This window comes from Taudactylus pleione, unplaced genomic scaffold, assembly GCF_031769625.1.
Source record: "Taudactylus pleione unplaced genomic scaffold, aTauple2 ptg000862l, whole genome shotgun sequence".
Lineage (NCBI taxonomy): Eukaryota > Metazoa > Chordata > Amphibia > Anura > Myobatrachidae > Taudactylus > Taudactylus pleione.
Window position 1 is genome coordinate 1,389,142 of NW_028285264.1, and position 13,855 is coordinate 1,402,996.

Genomic DNA, 13,855 nt, shown 5'->3' on the forward strand with positions numbered 1-13,855 from the left:
AGCTCCAGAAGTTTTAAAATTCAATGCGCTGCTTGGGTGGGCTTTTGTCGGATTTCTTCTCGCACCCCCTGGGGATATGAGTAGAAGTCCGACAACAGTGACAGCCGCACAGCTGTTTGCCGGCTTAGCGTGGTGCTAACAGCCGCGCACCCAGCACCTTAGTCGGAGAATTCCGGTTCTCGCGACTAAACACCCAAGTTAAGTCGCATGAATCAGCATTCTCTGACTTAACCAATTCCCGACCAGGCAAACAGCGCAATGTATTGAATAGCTCCGGGAACTCCATCAATTCATCATCGCACTGAGTTTAATTCCCCCCACTGTGTACTAAAGGGCATAAATAACTCCTGGGATAATAGGGCTGATGTATTGCCTTTGTAAGAAAGAGCATATAAAGTCTATATAGTCTATAACAGGTTCCTTTTGAAACAATTGAAATCATTAATGTTCTATATTACTGTGGATATAATTTACTGTTAAACGCGACAACATATATATGTGTGAGAGAAAATGTATACATATAAATCCTTTCGTACTGTTATGGAAAGAAGATACAGTTTTACTATTTTCTAAGTAACGTATATATTTATTATATCACTTGTTATTACAGCAGTTCCTCCTCCAGTGAAAGCACTTATCCTATACATTACCATAGTAGTAGGTGGCCTTCTGGTTCTGTTTAATGTATTTAGGCCCTCATTCAGAGCCACTCGCTAGCGGCAGTACGCTCGTTCCGAGCGATGTTCGCACATCTGCGCATGCGTACGGATCGTTATACGCATGCGCGAACAAGTCAGTGCGGCCGAAATTCATGTGCTCGCAAAATAGCGAATGCCTGATAATTTGAGTGACAGGATGAGGCGTATGTGGGTGGTAACAGGGGAAGGTGCTTGAAAACGGGGAGTGGAAATCAGAACGCAGGCGTGCTTAAAGGTCAAAACGGGCGTTTTATGGGTGTGCATATTTAAAACAGCAGCGTCATTGACCACGTCACTGGGTTTTTTTTAAGCCAGAACTGTTCGCAAAATTGTGGTAGCAAAAACCAACCACAAGAATAGCGAGCAGTTCATACGCTGGTCGATGTACTCGATCAATCTAATAAATAGCGGACATGACGTATGGTGCGAGCGGCCAGGGGGCGTTTTTAACAAATAAACGAGCGTATGTTTTGCTCGCTCGTTCAGACTTAGAGGTGTGAACAGACTGCAATTTGCGAACGGATCATTTGAATAGCCACCCCTTGTTTTTGAACGAACGACCGCAAATAGCGAACGGCTCTGAATCAGGCCCTTAGATCCTTAATTATCACAGTCCTGTATGGACCTCCCTGAGCTAGAATGATCGGATAAGTCTCAGTTATGGAATTAGGTTTGGCACAATGGATTAAATTATACTTCCCTATGTCTAATTACTAGAACAGTACAGTGTGCCTCTAAATGAACATGCAGGGCTTTAGTGAGGTATATACGGAAGCTCGGTGAGGAATCAAGGTGAGTCCTAAAGACTTCATCATGTGATGAGCAATACAGAATCATCCAGCAGGAACTCAAATTGAAGGTGCGAGAGCTGAATAATCGGTGGTGGTTTGCAAAGGCCGAGGAACTACAGCATTTTGCAGATACCAACCAGACTGCAAAGTTCTCTGAAGGGCTCAAAAGTGTCTTAAGACCCAGATATCAGATATAAAAAGCCATGCCTCAGGACTGGAAGGACGCTTCTATATGAAAACTGTACAAAGGTAAGGACGATTTGTCGGATTGTGGATCGTACAGGGGCTTAGCTCTTCTTAGTGCATCTGGTAAAGTTCTGAGTCATATCATTAACAAACATCTGAAGATGCTGCCAGAGCGACTTTTTCCAGAGAGTCAATGCGGGTTTCATCCTAATAGATGTTGTTAAGCAACTTCAAGAAAAAAAGATTGGAGCAGCATCGGGCTCTCTATTTGTGCTTTGTTGACCTTGAGAAAGTTTTTGGCAGGGTACCGAGGACTGCTCTCTGGATTATGCTCGAGAAGATTAGATGTCCTGCGAGGTTGATTAACTTAGTAAGCCAATTCCATGACGGTATGATGGCCAGAGTACAACATGAAAATGACTTCAAATACAGGTTCCCAGTCACCAGCGGTGTCCAGCAAGGCTGTGTAATGGCTCCCACACTCTTCCCCATGTACATCACTGCTGTGATAAATGATGCTCTAAAGGACTACAGGGGACAAATACAAATACACGTAAGGACTGATAAGAGCATCTTCGACCTATCTCGCTTCAGGGCAAAACGTAAAGTCAGACAAGTCTCTGTGTTAGAAGTTCTGTATATTGATGATGTTTACCTTATGGCTGACAGCATGGAAAACCTGCTGCCATATGTGGGGAACTTGGATGCGTCATGCCATAAATTCGGCCTGGTGATAAGCGTGTCGAAAACCAAGATACTGAAACAACCTGTAAATGGTACACCTGCGAACGACGCAATTGTCACCCTGGGTGGAAAACAGCTGGAAGAAGTCCGATTGTTTCAGTACTTGGGAAGCATAATAGGTGATGACAACCGCCTCCAGTCCGAAATTGCTACACGTATCGGCAAAACAGCTGCTGCTTTTGTCAAACTCAGTCAGAGATCTGCAGACTAAACTTACTGTATATAAGCATTTGTGCTTCCCTTATTACTGTACGCCTCTGAGACCTGGTGCCTCTACAGGGAAGACATTAGAAGACTGGGCAGCCTCCAACTGAGATGCCTCCGGGCAATTCTGCATGTGAGTTAGCAGAATCGTGTCCCAAACTCTGAGATTCTGATGAATGGCATGGAGTATTTTCTGATGAGAGGCCAGTTGAGATGGTATCGACACTTAGGAGCTCATTCAGACCCACTCGCTAGACGTGTTCTTTCACTCTCAGCATATGCAAATTTGGCTAAGTGACAGCACGGCAGGCGATCGCACGGCAAGGCATAAGCACGCCCACTATGTCTTGGTGTGCGATCACATTGTGTATGCAGATGCCCACCAGCCTGTATTAAGACGCCCACTAATGCACATCATCTCCAGGAAGTGTATGCAAGCATCGGTACATCGGGTACCATCGGAAGCAAACACAGCGCTTGAGGTTCACTATACCCTACTGCAGGCACTGCGATCACTTTAGTGTAAAAAACAGCCAGGTGATGCGTACTATGATGCTTCCTTTTAATTATGCACACCTTTAAAACGGCATTGATACGCTCAGGCACGCCTGCGTTCGCACCTCCACTCCCTCGTTTCTAATGGCCAGCCCCTGTCACCAACCACAAATGACTTCTCCTGTCACTCCCTCTGCTGGGCTGCCTGTGAATGGCGAGCGAGTGCATCTTGATCTTTCGCAGTAGTTCACGCACGCACACTGCGATGCATGTGCACAATGTGAACATCGGCCAGCTACAAGCGAACGCTTCATAGTGTCCGGGTCTGAAATCAGCTCCCTAGTGCACTAGTGCGGATGAATGACTCAAGGTTGCCGAAGTCGGTTTTCTACTCTGAGCTTGTGAGTGGAAAACGCAAGGCTGGGGGTCAATACCTGCGGTACAAGGATGTCCTGAAGCATCACCTGGGAGGAACTCGCACTAGGCAGAACGGAGAGGTAAAATGGTGTCTAAAATGGAACTGATAACTTTAAAAGTTTGTGCTTAGAAAACCTTGACGCCAAATGCCAAATCCGGAAAAAACACTCGAAACCCTCCTATAACTACACAGTGGACATTTATACTGTACCACCTGCAACCGAATTTTCGATACCAAGTTTGGCTTTGCCAGCCTGATGAGAGACGGGATGTACCTGATGAGAGGCGGGATGTACCTGATGAGAGGCGGGATGTACATGATGAGAGGCGGGATGTACATGATGAGAGGCGGGATGTACATGATGAGAGGCGGGATGTACATGATGAGAGGCGGGATGTACATGGTGAGAGGCGGGATGTACATGGTGAGAGGCGGGATGTACATGATGAGAGGCGGGATGTACATGGTGAGAGGCGGGATGTACATGATGAGGGGCGGATGTACATGGTGAGGGGCGGGATGTACATGGTGAGGGGCGGGATGTACATGATGAGGGGCGGGATGTAGATGATGAGAGGCGGGATGTACATGATGAGAGGCGGGATGTAGATGATGAGAGGCGGGATGTACGTGATGAGAGGTGGGATGTACGTGATGAGAGGCGGGATGTACCTGAAGAGAGGCGGGATGTTCATGGTGAGAGGCGGGATGTACGTGATGAGAGGCGGGATGTACCTGATGAGAGGCGGGATGTACGTGGTGAGAGGTGGGATGTTCATGGTGAGAGGTGGGATGTACGTGATGAGAGGCGGGATGTACCTGATGAGAGGCGGGATGTACGTGGTGAGAGGCGGGATGTACGTGGTGAGAGGCGGGATGTACCTGATGACAGGCGGGATGTACCTGATGACAGGCGGGATGTACCTGATGAGAGGCAAGATGTACCTGATGAGAGGCGGGATGTACCTGATGAGAGGCGAGATGTACATGATGAGAGGCGGGATGTACCTGATGAGAGGCGGGATGTACCTGATGAGAGGCGGGATGTACCTGATGAGAGGGGGGATGTACAGGATGAGAGGCGGGATGTACATGGTGAGAGGCGGGATGTACGTGATGAGAGGCGGGATGTGCGTGGTGAGAGGCGGGATGTACCTGGTGAGAGGCGGGATGTACATGATGAGAGGCGGGATGTACATGATGAGAGGCGGGATGTACATGATGAGAGGCGCGATGTACCTGATGAGAGGTGGGATGTACAGGATGAAAGGCGGGATGTACAGGATGAGAGGCGGGATGTACATGGTGAGAGGCGGGATGTACATGGTGAGAGGCGGGATGTACCTGATGAAGGCGGGATGTACATGATAAGAGGCGGGATGTACCCGATGAGAGGCGGGATGTACATGAGGAGAGGCGAGATGTTCATGATGAGAGGCGAGATGTACCTGATGAGAGGCGGGATGTACCTGATGAGAGGCGGGATGTACCTGATGAGAGGCGGGATGTACATGATGAGAGGCGGGATGTACATGATGAGAGGCGGGATGTACATGATGAGAGGCGGGATGTACCTGATGAGAGGCGGGATGTACATGATGAGAGGTGGGATGTACATGATGAGAGGCGGGATGTACCCCATGAGAGATGGGATGTAACTGATGAGAGGCGGGATGTACCTGATGAGAGGCGGGATGTACATGATGAGAGACGGGATGTACAAGATGAGAGGCGGGATGTACATGGTGAGAGGCGGGATGTACCTGATGAGAGGCGGGATGTACATGATGAGAGGCGGGATGTACATGATGAGAGGCGGGATGTACCCCATGAGAGGCGGGATGTAACTGATGAGAGGCGGGATGTACCTGATGAGAGGCGGGATGTACATGATGAGAGACGGGATGTACAAGATGAGAGGCGGGATGTACATGGTGAGAGGCGGGATGTACCTGATGAGAGGCGGGATGTACATGATGAGAGGCGGGATGTACCTGATGAGAGGCGGGATGTACATGATGAGAGGTGGGATGTACATGATGAGAGGCGGGATGTACCCCATGAGAGGCGGGATGTAACTGATGAGAGGCGGTATGTACCTGATGAGAGGCGGGATGTACAAGATGAGAGGCGGGATGTACATGGTGAGAGGCGGGATGTACCTGATGAGAGGCGTGATGTACATGATGAGAGGCGGGATGTACATGATGAGAGGCGGGATGTACCCCATGAGAGGCGGGATGTAACTGATGAGAGGCGGGATGTACCTGATGAGAGGCGGGATGTACATGATGAGAGACGGGATGTACACGATGAGAGGCGGGATGTACATGGTGAGAGGCGGGATGTACCTGATGAGAGGCGGGATGTACATGATGAGAGGCATCGGGATGTACATGATGAGAGGCGGGATGTACATGGTGAGAGGCGGGATGTACCCGATGAGAGGCGGGATGTACATGATGAGAGGTGGGATGTACATGATGAGAGGCATCGGGATGTACATGATGAGAGGCATCGGGATGTACATGATGAAAGGCGGGATTTACATGGTGAGAGCCGGGATGTACCCGATGAGAGGCGGTGCTTAGTACATCCAGCCAACAAAATATGAATTCTATATTGTAATTATCTGCCCCATCCCTTCTCAGTGTACATACATAGATAAGGGATCCATCTCTGACTCAGGCCGAATATTACAAAGTAACGCTCTTTTGCTGCATTCAAGATGCAGATGAAAATTTTTAAATCTCGGTCTTCAAAGAGCTACAAATCCTCTGCTAAATTCCATGGGCCTGATTCAGCAAGGATTGCAACTGCGATTACACACACAGGATCTCATTCAGACCCGGTCGCATGCGCTGAGCGCTCGCAACCGGGGCGATGTTTAGGCCCTATGCACGCTCAGCTGCCACACTGTGCTTGCGCAAGCCCCGCAGCGAATGAGAAATTCTCTCGCTCCGGAGCTCACTACAAAAGGGGCGGCTGTCGATGTTGATCGACAGCTTGACCCGTTTTGTAGCCGTGGCTGGTGGGGGTGGTTTCACAAACGGAGGCGATACTTAAGGAATGCCTGCCGTTTTGTGTGTGGTCGCATTGACATCAGCAGTGATGTCAGTGGGGAGCTTCCTGCTCGATCAGTTGCCGAGACCCACCTTAGGGTCTCATCACAAGCCCCGATGGTCGCAATGGTCTTGACCATCGTGACCATCAACCTGGTCGGTCGCTAAAGCTGTGGGTGGTAACTCACAGCTTAGCTAGCGACCAGAAGGCCGCACTTGAAAAGGCAAGCAGCCGCCCTCATTTAGAGCGAGCGCTCGCTTCTTGCAACTGCCTCTGAATGAGGGCCACAGTCTCACTGCGATAGTATGCTAATCCACTGTGATTGTTATGCCATCGCAGCACTACATAAGGATGCCCACCTTACCACACACACATATATAATACTTAGCAAGACTGAGAAACCATCGGTAACATGGAGTACCATCGCAGCCTCACACACACTTACTGTCAGGACTGTGACTATTTCAGTACATAAAGATAAACTACACTTGCCAAAGTTCCATTGTTGTCTTTGGAGGATCTATCCTGGTTGCTGGCGTTCATCACATGCAGTGTGCAAAGAGTTAAAGTGAGCGTCTGTTTCTTAGAAGTTGCCAGGTTGTTTGATTCCTCGATTGCTTATTATTCCAAACCTGATTCTATTTGGGTCACATGTTCTGAGCTTCCTATGGATCACAGACCTTTAGTATTAAGCCTGTTACTAACTGTGGGCCTGATTCAGACCCGCTCGCGAGTGCTGAGCGCTCGCAAGCGGGTCAATGTTGCCCAAGTGCGCATGCGCACGACGGAGGTGGCTCCATCGTGCGCATGCGCGATACCCGAATAACGAATTACTAACCTCATCACACACAGTGATTACACAAGACTGAGAAACCATCAGTAACATGGAGTACCATCGCAGACTCACACACACTTACACAGGCTCTAACCTTACTCAGGAATTACTAACCTCATCACACGCAGTGACTACACAAGACTGAGACACCATCAGTAACATGGAGTACCATCACAGCCTCACACTCACATACACAGGCTCTGATCTTACTCAGGAATTACTAACCTCACCACACGCAGTGACTACACAAGACTGAGACACCATCAGTAACATGGAGTACCATCACAGCCTCACACACACTTACACAGGCTTTGAGCTTACTCAGGAATTACTAATCACATCATACGCAGTGACTACACAAGACTGAGAAACCATTAGTAACATGGAGTACCATCACAGCCTCACACACACTTACACAGGCTCTGACCTTACTCTGGAATTACTAACCTCATCACACACAGTGATTTCACAAGACTGTGAAACCATCGGTAACATGGAGTACCATCACATCCTCACACACACTTACTCAGGCTCTGACCTTACTCAGGAATTACTAACCTCATCACACACAGTGACTACACAAGACTGAGAAACCTTCAGTAACATGGAGTACCATCACATCCTCACACACACTTACACAGGCTCTGACCTTACTCAGGAATGACTAACCTCATCACACACAGTGACTACACAAGACTGAGAAACCATCAGTAACATGGAGTACCATCGCAGACTCACACACACTTACACAGGCTCTGACCTTACTCAGGAATAAACTAACCTCATCACACACAGTGATTACACAAGACTGAGAGACCATCAGTAACATGGAGTACCATCACAGCCTCACACACACTTACATAGGCTCTGACCTTACTCAGGAATTACTAACCTCATCACACGCAGTGACTACACAAGACTGAGAAACCATCAGTAACATGGAGTACCATCGCAGACTCACACACACTTACACAGGCTCTAACCTTACTCAGGAATGACTAACCTCATCACACGCAGTGACTACACAAGACTGAGAAACCATCAGTAACATGGAGTACCATCGCAGACTCACACACACTTACACAGGCTCTAACCTTACTCAGGAATGACTAACCTCATCACACGCAGTGACTACACAAGACTGAGAAACCATCAGTAACATGGAGTACCATCGCAGACTCACACACACTTACACAGGCTCTGACCTTACTCAGGAATAAACTAACCTCATCACACACAGTGATTACACAAGACTGAGAGACCATCAGTAACATGGAGTACCATCACAGCCCCACACACTTACATAGGCTCTGACCTTACTCAGGAATTACTAACCTCATCACACGCAGTGACTACACAAGACTGAGAAACCATCAGTAACATGGAGTACCATCGCAGACTCACACACACTTACACAGGCTCTAACCTTACTCAGGAATGACTAACCTCATCACACACAGTGACTACACAAGACTGAGAAACCATCAGTAACATGGAGTACCATCGCAGACTCACACACACTTACACAGGCTCTGACCTTACTCAGGAATAAACTAACCTCATCACACACAGTGATTACACAAGACTGAGAGACCATCAGTAACATGGAGTACCATCACAGCCTCACACACACTTACATAGGCTCTGACCTTACTCAGGAATTACTAACCTCATCACACGCAGTGACTACACAAGACTGAGACACCATCAGTAACATGGAGTACCATCACAGCCTCACACTCACATACACAGGCTCTGATCTTACTCAGGAATTACTAACCTCACCACACGCAGTGACTACACAAGACTGAGAAACCATCAGTAACATGGAGTACCATCGCAGACTCACACACACTTACACAGGCTCTAACCTTACTCAGGAATGACTAACCTCATCACACGCAGTGACTACACAAGACTGAGAAACCATCAGTAACATGGAGTACCATCGCAGACTCACACACACTTACACAGGCTCTGACCTTACTCAGGAATAAACTAACCTCATCACACACAGTGATTACACAAGACTGAGAGACCATCAGTAACATGGAGTACCATCACAGCCTCACACACACTTACATAGGCTCTGACCTTACTCAGGAATTACTAACCTCATCACACGCAGTGACTACACAAGACTGAGACACCATCAGTAACATGGAGTACCATCACAGCCTCACACTCACATACACAGGCTCTGATCTTACTCAGGAATTACTAACCTCACCACACGCAGTGACTACACAAGACTGAGACACCATCAGTAACATGGAGTACCATCACAGCCTCACACACACTTACACAGGCTTTGAGCTTACTCAGGAATTACTAATCACATCATACGCAGTGACTACACAAGACTGAGAAACCATTAGTAACATGGAGTACCATCACAGCCTCACACACACTTACACAGGCTCTGACCTTACTCTGGAATTACTAACCTCATCACACACAGTGATTTCACAAGACTGTGAAACCATCGGTAACATGGAGTACCATCACATCCTCACACACACTTACACAGGCTCTGACCTTACTCAGGAATTACTAACCTCATCACACACAGTGACTACACAAGACTGAGAAACCATCAGTAACATGGAGTACCATCACATCCTCACACACACTTACACAGGCTCTGACCTTACTCAGGAATGACTAACCTCATCACACGCAGTGACTACACAAGACTGAGAAACCATCAGTAACATGGAGTACCATCACTGCCTCACACACACTTACACAGGCTCTGACCTTACTCAGGAATTACTAACCTCATCACACACAGTGACTACACAAGACTGAGAAACCATCAGTAACATGGAGTACCATCACATCCTCACACACACTTACACAGGCTCTGACCTTACTCAGGAATTACTAACCTCATCACACGCAGTGATTACACAAGACTGAGAGACCATCAGTAACATGGAGTACCATCACTGCCTCACACACACTTACACAGGCTCTGACCTTACTCAGGAATTACTAACCTCATCACACACAGTGATTACACAAGACTGAGAAACCATCAGTAACATGGAGTACCATCGCAGACTCACACACACTTACACAGGCTCTGACCTTACTCAGGAATAAACTAACCTCATCACACACAGTGACTACACAAGACTGAGAGACCATCAGTAACATTGAGTACCATCACAGCCTCACACACACTTACATAGGCTCTGACCTTACTCAGGAAATACTAACCTCATCACACGCAGTGACTACACAAGACTGAGAAACCATCAGTAACATGGAGTACCATCGCAGACTCACACACACTTACACAGGCTCTAACCTTACTCAGGAATTACTAACCTCATCACACGCAGTGACTACACAAGACTGAGACACCATCAGTAACATGGAGTACCATCACAGCCTCACACTCACATACACAGGCTCTGATCTTACTCAGGAATTACTAACCTCACCACACGCAGTGACTACACAAGACTGAGACACCATCAGTAACATGGAGTACCATCACAGCCTCACACACACTTACACAGGCTCTGACCTTACTCTGGAATTACTAACCTCATCACACACAGTGATTTCACAAGACTGAGAAACCATCAGTAACATGGAGTACCATCACATCCTCACACACACTTACACAGGCTCTGACCTTACTCAGGAATTACTAACCTCATCACACACAGTGACTACACAAGACTGAGAAACCATCAGTAACATGGAGTACCATCACATCCTCACACACACTTACACAGGCTCTGACCTTACTCAGGAATTACTAACCTCATCACACGCAGTGATTACACAAGACTGAGAGACCATCAGTAACATGGAGTACCATCACTGCCTCACACACACTTACACAGGCTCTGACCTTACTCAGGAATTACTAACCTCATCACACACAGTGATTACACAAGACTGAGAAACCATCAGTAACATGGAGTACCATCGCAGACTCACACACACTTACACAGGCTCTGACCTTACTCAGGAATAAACTAACCTCATCACACACAGTGATTACACAAGACTGAGAGACCATCAGTAACATGTAGTACCATCACAGCCTCACACACACTTACATAGGCTCTGACCTTACTCAGGAATTACTAACCTCATCACACGCAGTGACTACACAAGACTGAGAAACCATCAGTAACATGGAGTACCATCGCAGACTCACACACACTTACACAGGCTTTGAGCTTACTCAGGAATTACTAATCACATCATACGCAGTGACTACACAAGACTGAGAAACCATTAGTAACATCGAGTACCATCACAGCCTCACACACACTTACACAGGCTCTGACCTTACTCTGGAATTACTAACCTCATCACACACAGTGATTTCACAAGACTGTGAAACCATCGGTAACATGGAGTACCATCACATCCTCACACACACTTACTCAGGCTCTGACCTTACTCAGGAATTACTAACCTCATCACACACAGTGACTACACAAGACTGAGAAACCATCAGTAACATGGAGTACCATCACATCCTCACACACACTTACACAGGCTCTGACCTTACTCAGGAATGACTAACCTCATCACACGCAGTGACTACACAAGACTGAGAAACCATCAGTAACATGGAGTACCATCGCAGACTCACACACACTTACACAGGCTCTGACCTTACTCAGGAATAAACTAACCTCATCACACACAGTGATTACACAAGACTGAGAGACCATCAGTAACATGGAGTACCATCACAGCCTCACACACACTTACATAGGCTCTGACCTTACTCAGGAATTACTAACCTCATCACACGCAGTGACTACACAAGACTGAGAAACCATCAGTAACATGGAGTACCATCGCAGACTCACACACACTTACACAGGCTCTAACCTTACTCAGGAATGACTAACCTCATCACACGCAGTGACTACACAAGACTGAGAAACCATCAGTAACATGGAGTACCATCGCAGACTCACACACACTTACACAGGCTCTAACCTTACTCAGGAATGACTAACCTCATCACACGCAGTGACTACACAAGACTAAGAAACCATCAGTAACATGGAGTACCATCGCAGACTCACACACACTTACACAGGCTCTGACCTTACTCAGGAATAAACTAACCTCATCACACACAGTGATTACACAAGACTGAGAGACCATCAGTAACATGGAGTACCATCACAGCCTCACACACACTTACATAGGCTCTGACCTTACTCAGGAATTACTAACCTCATCACACGCAGTGACTACACAAGACTGAGAAACCATCAGTAACATGGAGTACCATCGCAGACTCACACACACTTACACAGGCTCTAACCTTACTCAGGAATGACTAACCTCATCACACGCAGTGACTACACAAGACTGAGAAACCATCAGTAACATGGAGTACCATCGCAGACTCACACACACTTACACAGGCTCTGACCTTACTCAGGAATAAACTAACCTCATCACACACAGTGATTACACAAGACTGAGAGACCATCAGTAACATGGAGTACCATCACAGCCTCACACACACTTACATAGGCTCTGACCTTACTCAGGAATTACTAACCTCATCACACGCAGTGACTACACAAGACTGAGACACCATCAGTAACATGGAGTACCATCACAGCCTCACACTCACATACACAGGCTCTGATCTTACTCAGGAATTACTAACCTCACCACACGCAGTGACTACACAAGACTGAGAAACCATCAGTAACATGGAGTACCATCGCAGACTCACACACACTTACACAGGCTCTAACCTTACTCAGGAATGACTAACCTCATCACACGCAGTGACTACACAAGACTGAGAAACCATCAGTAACATGGAGTACCATCGCAGACTCACACACACTTACACAGGCTCTGACCTTACTCAGGAATAAACTAACCTCATCACACACAGTGATTACACAAGACTGAGAGACCATCAGTAACATGGAGTACCATCACAGCCTCACACACACTTACATAGGCTCTGACCTTACTCAGGAATTACTAACCTCATCACACGCAGTGACTACACAAGACTGAGACACCATCAGTAACATGGAGTACCATCACAGCCTCACACTCACATACACAGGCTCTGATCTTACTCAGGAATTACTAACCTCACCACACGCAGTGACTACACAAGACTGAGACACCATCAGTAACATGGAGTACCATCACAGCCTCACACACACTTACACAGGCTTTGAGCTTACTCAGGAATTACTAATCACATCATACGCAGTGACTACACAAGACTGAGAAACCATTAGTAACATGGAGTACCATCACAGCCTCACACACACTTACACAGGCTCTGACCTTACTCTGGAATTACTAACCTCATCACACACAGTGATTTCACAAGACTGTGAAACCATCGGTAACATGGAGTACCATCACATCCTCACAAACACTTGCACAG

General features: G+C 47.2%; 1 protein-coding gene across 1 annotated transcript in view; it reads left to right on the forward strand.

Annotated features, from left to right (window-relative positions):
* Positions 1-3,474: 3,474 nt before the first annotated feature.
* The window catches only part of LOC148474244 (C-type lectin domain family 2 member B-like), a 128,928-nt gene continuing 118,547 nt past the window's right edge, over positions 3,475-13,855 (forward strand). Inside the window, exons 1-2 of the mRNA XM_088458897.1 lie at positions 3,475-3,615; positions 6,188-6,239. Coding sequence (XP_088315023.1) covers positions 3,475-3,615; positions 6,188-6,239 — 193 coding nt within the window. The remainder of the gene's footprint in view (positions 3,616-6,187; positions 6,240-13,855) is intronic.